An 18,334-nucleotide genomic window follows, 5' to 3' on the forward strand; every position below is an offset into this window, starting at 1 on the left:
CGGAGGCGGGGCGGGGGCGGGGGCCCGGCAGCCGAGAGCGGAGGGGGAAGGGAAGGGAAGCGGGAAGGGGAGGGGGCAGCTCTGACTCGTGGACTGCCCAGGAACAATCTCCGTGTGACCTTTTTGGATGCGGGTATCAGCTGGCAACCTTACAGAGACTGGACACCCATGTGGTCAGCTCCTTGCCCTCACTCTACAGAAGGGGAAACTGAGGCCCAGAAGGTCTCTGGATACTCTGACATTGATGGACATTCCTGGCTGCACAGGCTGACCTTGGGCTGGTGGGTCCTGGGGGAGTTAGAGACACAGGTGCTTCTACAAGCACCCACATGCTCCCTGCCTCCCTCCTTCTCCTCTGCCCACCTCCAGTAGAGAAGCACAGCTCCAGCTGGGGGCTGGTCCCATTCTGCCCTGGCATTCCTGGGGACACTTTCCTTCCAGCTCCTGAGGCAGTCCCCTGCTGCTGACCTACTCCTTCTCTCCAGCAGGACTCCGGACCCACTCACTCCTGACCAGAGCTTTAGCACTTTGTTTTGGGAAATTAAAGAACCCAAGTTCAGCCCTTGTTGAACTTAATTAAGTCCCAGAGTCAAGAGCCAGTCCCTGGGCCTGAATACTTTCAGCTCTCCAATAGAGAGGTGTTCTTGGATTTGCAGAGATGATACATGTGAAGGTTCTGTGTAAATTCCCATGGGGGTGTGTGTGTGTTTGGGGGGGGGTGCTCCTGAATTTTCTGCCTTCTTAGGCCTTAGTTCCTACCCCCTGGGAGATGGGCAGCAGTACCTCCCAAAATAATGCCAGACACCAGCGGCCCCACATGTAATTCATTGGTTCTCACGTTCTCCTCCCCTCTTAGCTGAGTATGGCAAGGATGCTGGAGCTGGGATAGCAGCCCAAACCAGGACTGGAAAGGATTGGATTCCATTCCAGTCCCACACAGGTAGCTATTGTATGAGGGTCCTTGTTAAGAGGTAGAAGGGAATGGGGGCTCTTGCAGTCAGGAGAAATGCCTGTGGTCCCAGTTTGGCCTCTTGGGAATGTCAGCTTCTCTCTGCCCCTCTTTCCCCTCTGCACAATGGGAGGTCCTGTCCTGCCTGCGTCCCAGGGCTGTTATGATAAGGCCCCACTGTCCCTTTCTGGCCGCAACTACATTACCTCTTCACCCATCAGACTTTAGTTTATCTTGCCTCAGCGACCCCTATCACCTTCCCCAGCGTATACACCTGCCTAGGGCCCTGCATCGACAGATGACCTGCCAGCAGCTCTCCAGTTACACAGAGCAGAAAGATGCTTCTTCTGGGTCAGGAATGGTTTTTTCTGAGCGTGCCGACAAGCTGGAGGGGAGGGCAGCACTGCTATTTCTTCTGTCCTCTCTGGGTTTGGCTTCTCCTTTGGGAGTATCTGGAGACTGGGATGGTGGTGGTGAGGGGAAGAGGAAGGATTGAGGCTTGGGCAGGAGGGAAGGAAATTTTCTAGCTAGGGCTAGGATGTGAGCAAACCTTCCTGGCACAGTCCTTCTCTGTTTCTCCTAAACCCACCTATCGTAGACCTGGCACCCCATCTTTTTTCCCTGCTCTTGGCTACTTCTCTTGGTGGGGGGGCAGTCAGTGAAATGGAGCATGCTAGAAAGAGGATAGGAAGGGTGTGGGTGTGTGGGGGAAAATGAGGCTTTACTTGAGTTTCCCAGCTCTCTCACCCCAAACACACACACACACACACACACACTCGCACAGGCAGTGTGCCTGTCAGTCAAAGGACAGGGCTAGAATGGGAGGGGGATCTCAGAGCTAGTGGCAGAGGTGCCGAGAGAAACAGAACTGACGGGTCAGGATAGGGCGAGGTGGAAGCTGGACAGACGGGGGGCTTCTCATCCCTCCCTCGGCGCACAGGCCGCTGCTGGTAGTGGTGGCGGCAGTGGTGGGGCAAGGGAGGCAGCGTCCACGCCGCCAGTAGTCTGGTGGGGACAAGGGAAGAAAAGGTCCTGAGTTCATTTTCGGGACTAAAAAGGATGCAAAGCCTGTGGCCCGAATGGCCGTTTCGTTTGTCCCCTCCTCCCCCGCCCCCATGAATCATTACTGAGCTCCTCTTGAGAGCCAGGTGCTGCCAGACAGTAAAAAGCCCAGGTCTCTGCTCACGTTCTTGGGGAGGAGGTGGGGGCAAAGGAGCAAGAAAGGCTTTAAAACAAACGGTAGATGTTTGTACGTGTTATGGGAGCTCCAAAGAAGGAAAGGAAAGCGGGAGAAGGCTAGCGGAGACATTTGAGCCGGCCTGATAGGTGGAAAAAGGGGCTTTAGTGTGGCCCTTCCCCCAGGTCGGCAGCTGGAGCTCAGCCCGCTTCTCTTCGGCTCCGATCCTCTTTCAGCCCATTCATCCATGCGTGGGCCGGGGGTGGGCGCGCAGACAATCAGATACTGTTTTATCACAGGCATCGGCTGCAACCTCCCGCTTGGCGCCCGTAACGCGCGGCCGCCGGCGGAATGAGTCCTTCAGGACTCCCTGAGGAACGTAAGCGCCCGGACCTCTCACGCCTGAGCTGGAAGTCGGGTCGGAAGGCTGGAGCTCTGCGCTCCGGCGGGTCAGATGCGGAGAGCACGCCTTTCGGGCGGGACCATCGTTCTCCGCAGCCCCGCCCCCGCTCCAGCCCCCAGTGTTCCCGGTGCTTGAGCCCGGTACAGTCCTCCCAGAGTCGGACCGCCAGAGCAGGGGACCTGCGTACTACAAGTCCCAGAAGGCCTCGCGGCCAGGTCCCCTGGGAACCCTTGGAGCTCTGCAGGGGCTGGGCCTCAGTGTGTATGGCCTGCCAATCCTCCAGCGGACGTGGCGTGCTGCGCTGCCGGAAGTTCCGGGAAGTGGGCCCCAAGTCTGGCTCGAACTTCCGGGTTGGTCGCGCGCCTTCCTGCGGCTAAGATGGCGGCCGAGCATCCCGAGCCTCCCAAAGGAGAGTTGCAGCTGCCGCCGCCGCCACCCCCTGGGCACTATGGCGCTTGGGCTGCCCAGGAGCTGCAAGCCAAATTGGCAGAGATCGGAGCTCCGATCCAAGGTGAGAACCTCGAGAGGTGAAGAGCCGGGGCAGCGCAGGCCTGAGGGAGAAGCGGAGCCTGGTTACCCCGGAGACCCGGCGGCGGGGGGAGGGGCGGAGGCGGATCGCTGAGGCCTGACTTGATCCTGACGGACCCTGTTGATCTTGTGCTTTGCCCAGCAGGGAGTCGCGAGGAGCTGGTGGAGAGGCTGCAGACCTACACCCGCCAGGTACGTGTTGGTGGCGGGACGTCGGGGTAGGCCGAGTTTTTAGAGGCGGCCTTCATGGCCCCTCACTGCTCGGTCTTGGTTCTTTATGTAGCTCTACGCAGCAAGCAGGGGTTTGCTGTTCCCGCTTGCTTTTGTCATTATCTGACCAGTTGTAATCGTTTCTGTCTGCGTCGGTCCTCTCCAGTAGCTCAAGCTCTGGCAGACAGGCACTGGGTAAATTTTGTTGAATGAATGGGAGTGAATGTCGTTTGGTGGAACAGCTCCTCTTGGACTGACCTGGAGTCCTTTCTGTTTTGCAGACTGGCATCGTGCTGAATCGGCCAGTTCTGAGAGGTGAAGATGGGGACAAGGCTGCTCCCCCTCCCATGTCTGCACAGGTAAGGGGGTGGTTCTACTTTATAAGATGATCTCTCACCTTCAGTGTATTGGAGATGCAACTAACAGATTGGACAGGGAGAAATGGCAGCTCTTCAGTTCTCCTTTGGTCCTGGTCCTTAATCACGTTTCCCAGTGTCTGCTTTTCCAAATTCTACCTGTCGTTTAAGGTGCAGCTTACATAATCTGGAAGCCTGACTTGATTCTCCTTCAGCTGGGAAGAACTCTTTTTTGCCTTCCCAGGGCACAGTTCCCGTTTTGTTCAGTTAGACATTAAGGCTCATTCCCTGGTTTGATTTCATAGCTTTTACATTTAGTGAGTCATTCGGACACACTGGCTCCAGTTTACTTAAGTCTTTTCAACTTTCGTGTCCTTTCTGAGCCAGGATTTGAATTTTTCTCTAAGACAATGGCTCTGACCTGGGAACTATTGACTTCTCTGTGTGGGACGAGGAGTTCCCAGGTGGCCTTTAGAGGTGTCCTCGAATTTCCTGAAATTGTATGCAAAATCTGTGTTCACATTTTTCTGGGGAGAAAGTCGATAGTTTCCTTGGTTGGTTCCCCCAAATTAGCATCCTCTTCTTTCGGTATTGTTATAGAGTATTTTTTTCTTACATGTGAGAATTATATGTCATTTGACTTTGAATCCTAGCGACTGGCTCATAGTTGATCTTCAGCAAATGTCTGCAGTAGGTAAACGTTTCCTAGTTTATGTTCACATTTTTTTTCCACAGCTTTCTGGGATTCCCATGCCGCCACCACCCATGGGACTCCCCCCGCTGCAACCTCCTCCACCGCCCCCACCACCTCCACCAGGCCTTGGCCTTGGCTTTCCTATGGCAGTTGGACCCCGCCCACCAAACTTGGGGCCACCACCTCCTCTCCGGGTGGGTGAGCCTGTGGCTTTGTCAGAGGAGGAGCGGCTGAAGCTGGCGCAGCAGCAGGCGGCTTTGCTGATGCAGCAAGAGGAACGTGCTAAGCAGGTGGGGCAGATGGCAGCTTCGGTGTGGGTCTCAACAGGGTGCTAAAGGGGCAGTGGAGCTTCAGAGAGGCTGAGGCTAAGGCTCCTCCTCTTCCTCTTTTTTTTTTTTTTTAATATTTTATTTATTAGCATGAGCAGGAGGGGAAGGCAGAGGCAGAGGGAGAAGGAGAAGCAGACTCCCTGCTGAGCAGGGAGCCTGGTGTGGGACTTGATCCCTGGACCCTGGGATCATGACCTGAGCCGAAGGCAGACGCTTAACCAACTGAGCCACCCAGGCACCCTGGGGCCGAGCTTTCTGGGAAGGTCTGGACCCAAGACTAGAACATAGGCCCTCAAATGGGAGAGGACCCCAGGAAGCAGAGTTATGACAGCCTGGCCTCAGGGGTGGTGGTGCTGATGGGAACTTGTTTTCTTTTTTAAGCAGGGAGATCATTCACTGAAGGAACACGAGCTCTTGGAGCAGCAGAAGCGGGTAATGCCCCCTAGCCTTTGGCCTTATGGTCCAGTCCATGGACTCTTATTCCTAGTGCTTAGTGTCCAGAACAAGATGTGCCTTGCAAATTTTCCATGGAGGTTACCTCATCCTTAAGTTCCAGTATCTTCCAAATAATCCCATCTTCTCTGGAGCCCTGGGATTGGTAAACTACAGACTGTGACCTGATTTAGCATGGCCTGCAAGTTAAGAATGGTGTTTCTATCTTTAAAGGATTGTTAAGGAAAAAAAAAAAAAAGCAAACCAGAACATACTATGGCCTTTGCAATGACCCATAAAGTTTAAGATGTTTATTGTTTAGCCCATTACAGAAGAAGTTTGGTGACTCCTGTTAGTCTTACTTGATAATTGTTTTAGGTACCCACGAGGAGAGCCTGGATTTATTTAGTTGTTGTATTGGATTTAGACTAAACATGGTAGATGTAGTTAGAGAATGATACAGAAGGCATTCAGTCCCAGAGGGGCATTTTGTCAGTTGTTCCCTAGTGTGTTATTGGGAATATTAGAAAGTAAACATTAACAGGAATAGACACGAAATTATTTATGAAGTGCTGTTTTTGCCTAGATTGTGCTAGATCTTGAAGAGCAGGAATAAGAAAAGAATTCATTGTTCCTTAGAAATAACTTAATCTCTTGGGGAAGAAAACTCTTGTTAAAAAAATAGAAGGCTTTGTGTAGCTAAATGTTAAATTCCCTGTTAGAAACCAGGAGTTCCCTGGGATTTTTTTGGTGTTATTTCCAGGGGTTTTCTTTTGTGATGAGAGGCCTCCTGCGCTTGGATCAGTAGCCTGAAAGGGTGGGGGCTGATGAGGATGTCCGAACTCTGGTGGTACCTGATTGTTCTTCTTGGGCCTATTGGCTAAAAGCCTGTGTTTGCCAGAGGCTGCCTGCCCAGTGGATTTCCAAGCTGTGTCTTCACTCCCACGTCTCTCTTACAGGCAGCCGTGCTCCTGGAGCAGGAACGGCAGCAGGAGATTGCCAAGATGGGCACCCCAGTCCCTCGGCCCCCACAAGACATGGGCCAGATTGGCGTTCGCACTCCTTTGGGTCCTCGAGGTAAGACCCTAGAAATGGAAGGGAAGGGGAAAGACTGTTTGAAAAATCCTACTCATAAGTACATGTCCTGTGGAGTGCGTAAGTTCAGTGAACTGTCGTAAACTGAGTAACTCATACAACCAGCACGAGGACCAAGAACCAGAATGATACTAGTACCTCAGAATCTCTCCCGGGCTCCCTTCTAGCCACCCCCTCTCCCTAAGGGTGACCGTCACAGTGATCTTTAGCAAGAAAGGTAATTTTTAAGATGCGTGTTTTGTCTCTTCTGACTTTGAATTTCTTTCTTCTCACAGTTGCTGCTCCAGTGGGCCCCACTCCCACTGTTTTGCCCATGGGAGCCCCGGTTCCCCGGCCTCGTGGTCCCCCACCACCCCCTGGAGATGAGAATAGAGAGGTGAGATTGGTGATTTCTTTCTAGGAACTGGAGAGTGTGGAGAAGAACTTTCTGGAGAAGGATTCTGAGAGAAGATAGGAGGACTTCCAGGGATGGGGGGCAGGGGAGAGCCATATCTAGTTAAAGCGTATTTAGGTAGAGCAGGAAGTAGGGTTTAGGAGACGTTTCCAGGGCAGGGTTCTGAGGTTCACTCTGAAGGGGGCTGAGGGATGATTGTGTCCCTTTCGTACTGTTGCTCTCTGCTGTTTACATCACCTACCTGGCAGTCTTTCTTGTACAAGAGGTTGAAATCTGAGATTAACTTCTCTGTCTGGGTCGCCTCTGGCAGATGGATGACCCCTCTGTGGGACCCAAGATCCCCCAGGCTTTGGAAAAGATCCTGCAGCTGAAGGAGAGCCGCCAGGAAGAGATGAACTCTCAGCACGGTGAGTGTGTTGGGGCCCGAGGGCTGCAGGGCAGAACCTGGAGAGGCTGAGGCTGAGTCTGCACTCCTCCATGCCTTCCCTCTGTCCCATCCTTTGAGAGGGAAACTGGCCCTTGGTATAAAAAAAAAAAAGGAGTTCCTGCGGGCGAGTGGTGTGGTACTAGTGTGAGGAGCCTGATGGCCACCTTTCTCCCTTACAGAGGAAGAGGAAATGGAAACAGACACTCGCTCATCCCTGGGCCAGTCAGCGTCAGAGACTGAGGAGGACACCGTGTCTGTATCCAAGAAAGAGGTAGGGATGGAGCAGAGTCTGGAAGGAATGTTAGGACACGGTATTTGGGCACTAAAGTCATACTAGCGCAAGGTGTTCAGTAAGTAATAGCTGCTATTTGTGCCAGTTCTTGTCCCAAGTATCTTACAGATATTTCATGTTTAATTATCATAAGTCTTTGGAGTTCAGAGTACTGTGTATGCCAGCGTTTTACAGCTGCAGACATTTAGGTTCTGAGAGGTGCAGGAATTTACTGATAGGCACACAGCTTGAGAGGAGCAGAACTTTGGAGTCTGACTTCAAGGCCTCTTTCCTCTGTCACTTGGGGAAACAGGATGAGGAGATTAGGGGCGGGCATGATGCTTGGATTCTCTGACCCAGTTGGTTTTCCTTCTCTCGCAAGAAAAACCGGAAGCGGCGGAACCGAAAGAAGAAGAAAAAGCCCCAGCGGGTTCGGGGGGCGTCTTCTGAGAGCTCTGGGGACCGAGAGAAAGAGTCAACCCGGTCCCGCGGCTCTGACTCCCCGGCAGCTGATGTTGAAATTGAGTATGTGACTGAAGAACCGGAAATTTATGAGCCCAACTTCATCTTCTTCAAGAGGATTTTTGAGGCTTTCAAGGTACAAGGAGCAGCACATGGGGAAGGGGCACAGCTGAGCAGGGAACGGGCAGGGATGGGGAAAGACAGAGTAAGGGAGGGCGTCCCTTTGGTGCGGGGTTCAGAACTAGGGAGGGACCCAGGGCTTGGGTTTCCACGTCGTCTGCCTTCCCAGCTCACCGACGACGTGAAGAAGGAGAAGGAGAAGGAGCCAGAGAAACTCGACAAACTGGAGAACTCCACAGCCCCCAAGAAGAAGGGCTTTGAGGAGGAGCACAAGGACAGCGATGACGACAGCAGTGACGATGAACAGGTGAGGCCCGCAAGCTCCTGCGGGGAGGGGCTTGGGATGGGTGGCTGAGGTGCAGCGGGCAAGGGGCCGTGGTGAGCTCCTGCAGAGGAGAATGCCTTTGGGGTGAGCCGGGCAGCGTGATTCACACCTTATAGGCTTGCTGAAAAGAAATGATGGTTTTGTTCTAGGAAAAGAAGCCCGAGGCCCCCAAGTTGTCCAAGAAGAAGTTGCGCCGAATGAATCGTTTCACTGTGGCTGAACTCAAGCAGGTGAGCTTGGAATGGATCTAGCAGATCCTAGAGCCTGGCTGGGAGACCGCATGAAAAGCTCCTAGAGAGGCACAAGGGTTTTGTTTTGTGGGGTAGGGAGGAGGGCTTTGAAGGAGGCCTGGGTGACGTAGGCACATGTTCTCTGAGGAATGAAAGAGAGAGAGTCTCAGATCTGAGAGGTTAGGGCTTTCTAGTGGCACGTTGCTGTGTTTTCCAGCTGGTGGCTCGGCCCGATGTCGTGGAGATGCACGATGTCACTGCACAGGACCCCAAGCTCTTGGTTCACCTCAAGGCCACTCGGAATTCTGTGCCTGTACCACGCCACTGGTGTTTTAAGCGCAAGTACCTACAGGGCAAACGAGGCATCGAGAAGCCCCCGTTTGAGCTGCCAGACTTCATCAAACGCACAGGCATCCAGGAGATGCGGGAAGCCCTGCAGGAGAAGGTAGGGGACCAGCCAGGGCCCAGATCCGCCCGGCAGCTCCCCGGCTTTAATAGTCGTCTGTTTCAAAATCGGGAATGTGGTTCCCAGAGTCTACATTCTTGTTAATTGTCTAATTATCCGCTCTCCAGAAGTCACCACTGCCTGTGACGGAGAGCGGGAGGGGCGGGGGGAAGACGGCAGCTCATGAAAGGCGGACCCGCCCTCGGTGTTCAGAGCTGGCTCTCCTGCCCCATGCTGAGATTTCTGATTCCACATGGCTCCGTGTCCCCCTCGTCTCCTCCTCCTTCCTCTGCCTGCACTAGGCCAATTCTTTGAACTGCACACGGTGACTCCTTTTCCTGCAGGTGGCTTTTAGCTGTGTGTGCAGTTCCCTGTTCCCAATGTGAGCCTGATGCACTTTGTGGCTGGAGATTCAGGGTGGTTGTGTAACTTCTTAGATTTAAATTTTTAAGTGAAATACCTTGAGTAGAGAATACTTGTGTATACTGCAGAAAATTCAGGAGGTACAAAAATACATGATGAAAACTGTCTCTCAGTTAGACTCCAGTCACCCAGTTCTGTCCAGAGGCAGCTGATGAGGTCAGTCTCTTGATCAGATGGTTTGAGAAACCATCGGTGTCCGTAGCTGAAGATGATTTTATATGACACATGTATTTTGTTCAACTGGGATTATGTAATTTTGAAGGGTTTGAGCGGGAAGGATTTTGGTGACTTCTGGAATGAGATAAATGAGGTTTCCCTTTCCTTTTTTTATTTTTTAAATACTTATTTGGGAGTGAGAAAATGAGAGAGAGCGTGTGTGGAGGGGGACGGGCTAGAGGGAGAGGGAGAACCGGACACCCCGCTGAGCAGAGCCCAGTGCGGGGCTTGATCCCAGGACTCTGGGATCATGATGTGAGCCGAAGGCAGGTGCTTAACTAACTAAACCACTCAGGCGCCCCTTCCTGTATTTCTTTTGGCAGTAGGGAGCCAGATCTTTAAAGAGCCGAACTTGGTGAATATTTTTTATAATCTGTCTTCTGGCATTTTTCACAGGAAGAACAGAAGACCATGAAGTCCAAAATGCGAGAGAAGGTTCGGCCAAAGATGGGGAAGATCGACATTGACTACCAGAAACTGCACGATGCTTTCTTCAAGTGGCAGACCAAGCCAAAGCTGACCATCCACGGGGACCTGTACTATGAGGTTTGGGTGTACGGGCTGGGAAGGAGAGACTGGGCCTTCAGTCATAGCTGTGTAACACTTAGTTGGAAAAGCTTTCCAAGATGGTACAGTGGCTCCTCTCCTCAGCCTTAGCTCTTAACTCTCCTTGGAGGGAGTGGAATTTGAAATCCTAAAATGAGGTAGGTTTTTTTTTGAGGAGGAGTTCAGTCCGTGTCTTTAAAATGATGACTGGATGACTGGATAAGAGGCAGAGGCACCAAGTGGTAGATGCTTTTAGGAAAACAGTTAATACTGAGGGTGGGAGAAAAGTTTTTATTTTTTCCTCCTGATCCTTGAAATGGCCGTCACCGGAATATCAGGAAATTGTGGGGGTGGAAGGATCTTGGCGATCATCCTGTCAAGTGTCCTCATTTCACAGATGAGAAAGCAGGTCCTGAATCTGGCCGTGTTCTTCTGGTGGGTTAACGTCGGCACTGGGAGTCCTGCTTCTCTCCTCCTTTCTGGCCTTTATTCCTTTTCCTACTCCAGCCGGGGAAAGGAGTGATGAGAATCAACAGGCACTAGGGCAGCTCTCAGTGGGATTTTGTGTCTGGAGTGGATTGAGACTTCTCATCTTTGTTCCAAGCCTAGCCTCTTGCCATTGAATTCCCAGTGTGTGTCTGGCATTCATAATACAGTGTGCTCTGCTTTTTCCTCAGGGGAAGGAGTTTGAGACACGACTGAAGGAGAAGAAGCCAGGAGATCTGTCTGATGAGCTAAGGATTTCTTTGGGGATGCCAGTCGGACCAGTGAGTGCCAGCTACCTGACTGGGGAGGCCAAGAAGAGAATGGGAATTGGGGCAGAAGAGAGACAAAGGACAAGGTTAGGCAAATGGTATCCTGTTCTCTTTTTCCGGCAGAATGCTCACAAGGTCCCTCCCCCGTGGCTGATTGCCATGCAGCGATACGGACCACCCCCGTCGTACCCCAACCTGAAAATTCCTGGGCTGAACTCGCCCATCCCCGAGGTGAGTACTGGCTTTCATTCTTAGTTGCCTCTGCTTTTTGACTAGAGGATGATTTTTTTTTTTTCTCCTTCTCTTATCCCATCCTACCATGTCTCTCTCTCTTTTTTTTTTTTTTTCCAAAAAATAAGTTTTTGTTTGTTATAAAACAGTCAATGAGAATTGATGAGTCCAGAGATGAAAACAAATGGCCTATCATTTCACCACTCAGAAATAACCAGATTTAAAATTTGGTGAATGTGTTTCCAGATATCTCTTTGCTTTATACGCGGCTGGACAGATAGAAATAATTTTATCTCAAGAATGGCATTACGCTTTTATTTTGAAATATGAAGCATTGATTTAAAAAAAACTTTGATAGCAAAGTCTTTACGGTAAAAAAGAAGTAATTGTTAAACTTCAGGTAAAAATTTCTGTCCCTTTAGAGAAATAGATTTTAAAAGCTTCTTAAAGTTAGGAAAAATCGGTAAGAGTCGTGTTTTTGACCTTCAGGCAACGTGGAATCTACCGTGAAGGCCGAGGTTTATTAGTCAACTCTCTGCCTCCCATTTCCCCATCCTGTTGCCTCTGGATTTTTCTCGCTTACTACTTTTGTTCTGTAATGCTTTATAACATTTAATTCTTCCCTGAAATTATAATTTTCAGAGTTACCAAGCGCTAGTTCTGTACTGTGTAGCGTGACATCTCTCCAGGGCTCCAGCGTTTGCTCTGGCGCTTAGCAGTGGAACTGACTTGTGTTCGGTCTCTTGCAGAGCTGTTCCTTTGGGTACCATGCTGGTGGCTGGGGCAAACCCCCAGTAGATGAGACCGGGAAACCACTCTACGGGGACGTGTTTGGAACCAATGCTGCTGAATTTCAGGTATAGGCCATGGCTGTCTTACTTCAGGTTGTGAAGTGTGGAGGTAGTTTATAGTCATTGTCAGGGAGCCAGGTGTTTGGAAGTTTCAGAGTCTGAAAAAGGGCATGCATTTTCCCTAGATGTGACTGCAGTAAGTTCCCCAGTAGAATGTGAGCTCTCTCTGGGCAGAGATTATTGTCTGTTTACTTTTATATCCCTTCAGTTCGCAACAACTTGACGCATCGTGGGTACATCGTAAACATTTGCTGAATGAATGAATGAATGATCTCTTTCAGACCAAGACTGAGGAAGAGGAGATTGATAGGACCCCTTGGGGGGAGCTGGAGCCGTCTGATGAAGAGTCTTCAGAAGAAGAGGAAGAAGAAGAAAGTGATGAGGACAAACCAGATGAGACCGGTTTTATTACCCCTGCGGACAGGTGGGGCGAGCAGAGTCTGCCGCTAAAGTGGCCTGTTGCTGGGGGCTTTCTCATGACTCCAGAGCTTGTTTCTCTCTTCGCAGTGGCCTCATCACTCCTGGAGGGTTCTCGTCGGTGCCGGCTGGAATGGAGACCCCTGAGCTCATTGAGCTGAGGAAGAAGAAGATTGAGGAAGCGATGGATGGGTGAGAGAACCAGGCACAGCACAGCTGAGAGGGAAGGTCTTTTTCTTCCCTTCAGCCTCTGGGTTGGCCAGCTGACTTGTGCCCCGCTTTCCCCACCTTGTGAACCAGTTATGGACTCTGCTAGGCACGGCTTTAGGCACTGAAAAACACCAGGTAAGCAGATCCTCAGAGAACAAGGTGATTTCAGATAGGGGTAGGAAGGTGACGCAAACTCAACCAGGTAATGGGATGTGGAGGGAACTGGGTGGCGGGGAGGTCTTTGGGAAGGTCTCACTGAGGTATTGGAGCCGAGAGCTGAATGTTAGGAAAGATCTAACCGCAAGGTAATCTGAGGCAGAAGGAACCGGAAGTGCCTAAGACAGAAAGGGGTTTCTCCAAGTCTTGCAATGGAAACTCCCTTACTAGGTATGTAACTGTGTAGGATTGTTAAGGCTTCTTGATGAATTGACTCCTTTGTCCTGAGGCTATTTCTTTGCCCATTCTGGATTGTGTTCCGTTTTCCTATTTGGTACATTTTAGATTAATTGAACTTTTTTTTTATGATTCCATTTTATCTCCTTTGTTGACTTATTAACTGTAAAGTTCTGTTTTGTTTTGTTTTTTTAAAATTTTATTTTACTTTATTTTCCTAAAGATTTAATTTATTTATTTGACAGAGAGAGACAGCAAGAGAGGGAACCCAAGCATGGGGAGTGGGAGAGGGAGAAGCAGGCTTACTGCCAAGCAGGGAGCCCGATGTGGAGCTCAGTCCCTGAGGACCCTGAGATCATGACCTGAGCCAAAGGCAGACGCTTAGTGACTGAGCCACCCAGGCACCCTTGTTTTGTTATTTTTAGTGGTTGCTGTAGGGTTTATAGTACGGGTCTTTATCACAATCTACCTTCCAAGTGATCATGCCGCTTGCAGAGGGAAGTGAGTACCTAACAGCAGTGTACTCCGTTTTCCTCTTCCCAGACTTTGTGTGGTCATCATGCTTTTTACTTTTACGTTTGTGAATCCTACGTTATGTGGTTATTTTATTTATTTATTTATTTTTAAAGATATTATTTATTTATTTGACAGAGTGAGAACACAAGCAGGCAGAGAGGCAGGCAGAGAGAGAGGAGGAAGCAGGCTCCGTGCTGAGCAGAGAGCCCGATGCGGGGCTCGATCCCAGGACTCTGAGATCATGACCTGAGCCGAAGGCAGAGGCTTTACCCACTCAGCCACCCAGGCGCCCCTTATGTGGTTATTTTTGTTTAAATGATTAGTTGTCCTTTTTTTTTTTTTTTTTTTTAATCTTTTAGAGTGATTTAAATAATTTGTCCTATATTAACTCATATAAATACGATTCTCAGTGAACTTTCATTTCTTTATGTACATCCAGGTTTCCATCTGGTGGCATTTTCCTGCCACCTGAAAGGCATCCTTCAGCATTTCTTGTTGTGGATCTTATGGTCATAAATTCTTCCAGTATTGGCAGCCTGAAAGTTTCTTCGTTTGTCCTTTTGAAAGATTTATTTTATTTTAAAATTTTTTGGTTTTATTTAAATGTCCTTTTGAAAGATTTTTGATTTTGATCGGGGATAGGATTCTAGGTTGGCAGTAGTTTACTTTCAGTACTTTATTTTGGAGCGGGGGTGAGGCAAAGGGAGAGAATCCCTAGCGGGGTCCATGAGGGAGGCTCCAGGCCCAGCATGGGGCTTGCTCTCAAAACTCTGAGCCAGAATCAAGAGTTGGGTGCTTAACCAACTGAGCCACCCAGGTGCCCCTCTCCAAATACATCTTCTGGTACCTTTGCTTTCTCTTCTTCTCCTTTGTAACTCCAATTATGTATGTATTAGATCTCTCAAAGCTGCCCTCCTGCTCCCTGATGCTCTGTTCCTTTTGAAAATCTCTTTTCTCTTTGTATTTACCTTTTTTTTTTTTTTAAGATTTATTTATTTATTTATTTGAGAGAGAGAGCGAGCACAAGCAGGAGGAGCAGAGGGACAGAGAGAGAGAATCCCAAGCAGACTCCGTGCTGAGCGCAGATCTTAATGGGGGCCTTGATCTAGCCCTGAGATCATGACCTGAGCCAAAAACAAGAGTTGGACACTTACCCGACTGTGCCACCCAGGCACCCCACATGCTTGTTAATTTTGGACTGAAAGCCAGACTTGGTGAAATTTACCTCATTGGGTGCGGGGTTCTGGGTTCTTTGTATTCCTGCAAGCCTTGCTCGGGTTTGTCTAGGCACATAGTTAAGGTACTTGGAAACAGTTTGATTCTCAGGTCTTGCATTTCAGGCTCCTGAGGCAGGACTGAAGCGGTGTGCGGTCCTCTCTGCCACCAGGCACAGACGTTCTGTACATTTCACCCAATGCCCTGTGAATCAGGAGGATTTTTAATCAGGCTAGTGTGTTAGGTGCTATTCCCTGGCCCATGTGGGAAGCAGACACGGTTACCACCAGTGCCTTTGGGTGGTTCTGTCCCCGGCTCTGGCAGTTCACTCACATCAACACTGAGGAGGACCCTCTGTCGGTCTCTGGAGCTCTCAAGTTTCTGTGCTGCTCTCTCTTCTCTAGGACTCTGCCCTGTGACCTCTAGCCGCCTTGATCTCTGTGGCCTTTCAGTTTCATCCCTTCAACTCAGTCAGCTAGAGTCCTCTGGGCTCTACATGGCTTCCCCCTCCTTGTGTGGCCTGCAGACTGTCTCAGTGCAGTAGGCAGTGTCACTGAAGGACACGCCTCATTTGTTTCCTGTCTCACAAGTTATTCTGCTTTGTTACCCCTGTCCAGTGACCTGAAATCTTTGCTTCATGTGTTTTGCCCACTTTTTAATTTTTTTTATTGTTTCAGGTGGGAGGGTAAATCTTGTCCATTACTCCTTCTGCAGAAGGCTCAAGCTTGGCATATATACACAAGGAAGAAAAGAAAGAAGGGTCTTGTGGTTGGAGCATAGTGAACAGGGACCAGATTATGAACCCTTTAGATCACGTAGGGAGGTTGGGTTTATTCAAATAAGCAAGGCTCAGAGGTTTTTGAGCAAAGGAATGACCGGATCTAAACTGTTCTAAGGTGGTAACTGGCTGTTGTGTGAGAGTAGATGGTTACTGGAGCGCCTGGGGGGCTCAGTGGGTTAATAAAGCTTTTGCCTTCAGCTCAGGTCGTGATCCCGGGGTCCTGGGATCAAGCCCTGCATCGGGCTCTCTGCTCAGCGGGGAGCCTGCTTCTTCCCCTGTCTCTCTGCCTGCCTCTCTTCCTACATGTGATCTCTGTCTGTCAAATAAATTGCGAAGAAACAAAAACAAAAAAAGAATAGATGGTTACTTCTCCAGAGGGAGAGGTGAGGGGAGGTCCAGGTTGATATTGCTAGATTTGCTTTTGTGTTTTGAGTGGAATCATTGAGGTACATGGCAAGACTGGCTCGGCTAGTTCTTGTGCTATAGGAAGTACTGGAAGTTTGAGTTCTCTATGTTAGAACTCCAGGTACAGCTTTGAGCAGGAGCTGTTGTCTCTTTTCTCCTGTCATCTTCTCTGTACCAGAGTTCTTGGGGAACTTTTAGCCCGACCCTTAGCCCTTCTTCACATGTGGGAATCTTGGTCTTTGATCCCCTAAACTTGGTTCAGGGGATCCTTTAACTCAGTCCCTATATTCCTTCAAGGCTATTTTTCCCAGAATCAGCACTGTTCCACCCCACTCCCCACCAACCAAGTTGTTTCCTCTTCTGGGTCTCTACTGCCTGCAGAGGCAGCCTAGGCATTGTTTTTCCTCTGGGTGACTGGCAGTCTCTTTGGGAGCTGGGCGGAGGTGCTGCTTGTGTTCTCTTTTCTTCCCCTACTGGAGACCCTTTTGTCCCTTCCTTTTTGGGCCTGACTGCATTGTCCTTTGCAGAAGTGAGACACCTCAGCTGTTCACTGTGTTACCAGAGAAGAGAACGGCCACTGTTGGGGGAGCCATGATGGGATCAACCCACATCTATGACATGTCCACAGTGAGCACTCTTTTGGGGGCTGGGAAAGGGGGCAGAAACGAAGTCTTGTAAGCCTCTCTGTAGATGACAAGACTCTGATCCCTTTTCCAGGTGATGAGCCGGAAGGGCCCGGCTCCCGAGCTACAGGGTGTGGAAGTGGCCCTGGCACCTGAAGAGTTGGAGCTGGATCCCATGGCCATGACCCAGAAGTATGAGGAGCATGTGCGGGAGCAGCAGGCACAGGTGGAGAAGGAAGACTTCAGTGACATGGTGGCCGAGCATGCTGCCAAACAAAAGGTAGGAGGTCACAGGGGAACCCAGCCGGGTGTGAGCCAGGGACGAGGTACCAGGGCCTCCTTTTTCAGTGGCATGTTGTCCTCTAATATGAGAATGGGGGTGCACTCAGGTCTGCTGCCCTGAGCGTCCCCGGTCCTGAAAACCTTAGAAATCCTCCGGTGGGCTGCCCTCTTTAAGGATGATGAAACTAAGGCACAAGGAGGGGAACTCATCCAAGTCAGAGAATCCAGTTTTAGCACTTTTTCCACAGACCTATGTGTCTGAGTCAGGCTGCCCACCCTTGTCTTGGGGATTAGTGGGTTGTTTCATCCGTTGTAACCAGTTTCTCTTTCTCTCCTTCAGCAAAAGAAACGGAAAGCTCAGCCCCAGGATAGCCGCGGGGGAAGTAAAAAATACAAGGAGTTCAAATTTTAGGTCCCCCTCACACACCTGGTCCTCCTTTAGGCCCTCTGTCTGGATGTTTGGGCTTCACACATGGTCCCCAAGAGCCAGCTCTCCCACAATTCCCAAGGGCTTGTCATTTCATGTTCTTATTTTAGACCTGTTTTGTAAATAAAGCTGTTTCCCAAGGAAAGAGATGCATATGTAACACTTCTGATCCTCCTTCGTCTTTTAATCCCCTCGTCAAAAGGACTAAAACAGGCTTTTTCTGCAACTTCAGGGCTGCCTCAGTGACCTGGGGCATGCACCTGGATCAGACGTAGCAGTTGAGACCGGTGATAAATTCAAGGCCATGCTGAAATTGTGTGTTACCACGGCTTGCTTTTGTAAAAGGGCTCCCTGGGAAGTACCTTTAGGTCTGGTTTGACCTTACTACTTTGTCCTTGGGGACTAAAAATAGCCAGCTTAACACCCTGGCTGGGCTGAGGAAGTTCAGTGGGCTTGGGAAGTAGGCCAGGTCAGGCCTTCCTAATAGACCTGTGGCCTGAAGAGTCCTGAGTCCATACCTGGGAGAGAACACAAATCAAAATCGAGATTGTTTTGCGCTCACATGAACTGAGTGCTTTCAGTCACCCAGTATCTAGGTGTGGGTGGGTGTGTGGAGGTAGGCTTGCTTTCTCTGTGTAAGTCCTCTGGTCCCCAGAAGTCGGCCCAACAGGTGAGACAAGGTTGGACTTCAGGGGCCCAACGGGCATTTGCTGGGTGCTGAGAAGACCTACTGCTGTTGTCCTAAGTGCACCAACCAAGGTGCAGATGTCAGGAGGCTTCAAGATGGTTTTTGGAGGTGATGGATGGGGGGGGTGGTAGTGTGGGAGGGCGTTGACTGAGCTAGGTCTTGGGAGGAGTAGGATGTTAGAGATTAAACAGTGAAGCAGGGGAAACATTACAGGTGAAAGAAATTGAGGGCAGGGATGGGGGGCCTTGGAACTCCAGAATGCTGCTTTAGGGGAGGGGAGCTGTAGGTCAGAAAAGGAGGAAGGGTGGCTCCGGATGGGCCAGGGCTTAGCTTTAGATCTCACCCTTGCCAGGGCCTTTTGGACTGTAGGTCCGTGAGCCCATACGTCTATGGTGGAGAAAGGCAGGGAAGGAAACTTCACGGCCCAGGCGAGCGGGCCGTCCCCTGGGGTCGCCACGGCTCCCTTTCGTAGGTCGTGAAGAAACCCTGGGGCAGCACAGCGGGGTGG

The 18,334-nt window shown here is 50.3% G+C and overlaps 1 protein-coding gene across 4 annotated transcripts; it reads left to right on the forward strand.

Annotated features, from left to right (window-relative positions):
* Positions 1 to 2,868: 2,868 nt before the first annotated feature.
* Positions 2,869 to 17,298, forward strand: SF3B2 (splicing factor 3b subunit 2). Of its 4 annotated transcripts, none has more exons than XM_032357480.1 (22): positions 2,869 to 3,040; positions 3,200 to 3,249; positions 3,549 to 3,626; positions 4,359 to 4,607; positions 5,028 to 5,078; positions 6,038 to 6,155; positions 6,449 to 6,549; positions 6,878 to 6,974; positions 7,174 to 7,265; positions 7,648 to 7,863; positions 8,017 to 8,154; positions 8,322 to 8,402; positions 8,620 to 8,847; positions 9,883 to 10,032; positions 10,710 to 10,799; positions 10,911 to 11,018; positions 11,768 to 11,875; positions 12,151 to 12,293; positions 12,377 to 12,478; positions 16,334 to 16,433; positions 16,524 to 16,709; positions 17,052 to 17,298. In XM_032357480.1, the coding sequence occupies exons 1-22, from the start codon at positions 2,908 to 2,910 to the stop codon at positions 17,121 to 17,123; spliced, it is 2,691 nt and encodes an 896-aa protein (XP_032213371.1). In that variant the 5' UTR covers positions 2,869 to 2,907; the 3' UTR covers positions 17,124 to 17,298. The 4 variants fall into 4 exon arrangements, with proteins under 4 accessions (XP_032213371.1, XP_032213374.1, XP_032213373.1 ...); XM_032357483.1 differs by having other exon boundaries at positions 5,031 to 5,078; XM_032357482.1 differs by having other exon boundaries at positions 3,203 to 3,249.
* Positions 17,299 to 18,334: the final 1,036 nt, after the last annotated feature.

Source organism: Mustela erminea, chromosome 9, assembly GCF_009829155.1.
Source record: "Mustela erminea isolate mMusErm1 chromosome 9, mMusErm1.Pri, whole genome shotgun sequence".
Lineage (NCBI taxonomy): Eukaryota > Metazoa > Chordata > Mammalia > Carnivora > Mustelidae > Mustela > Mustela erminea.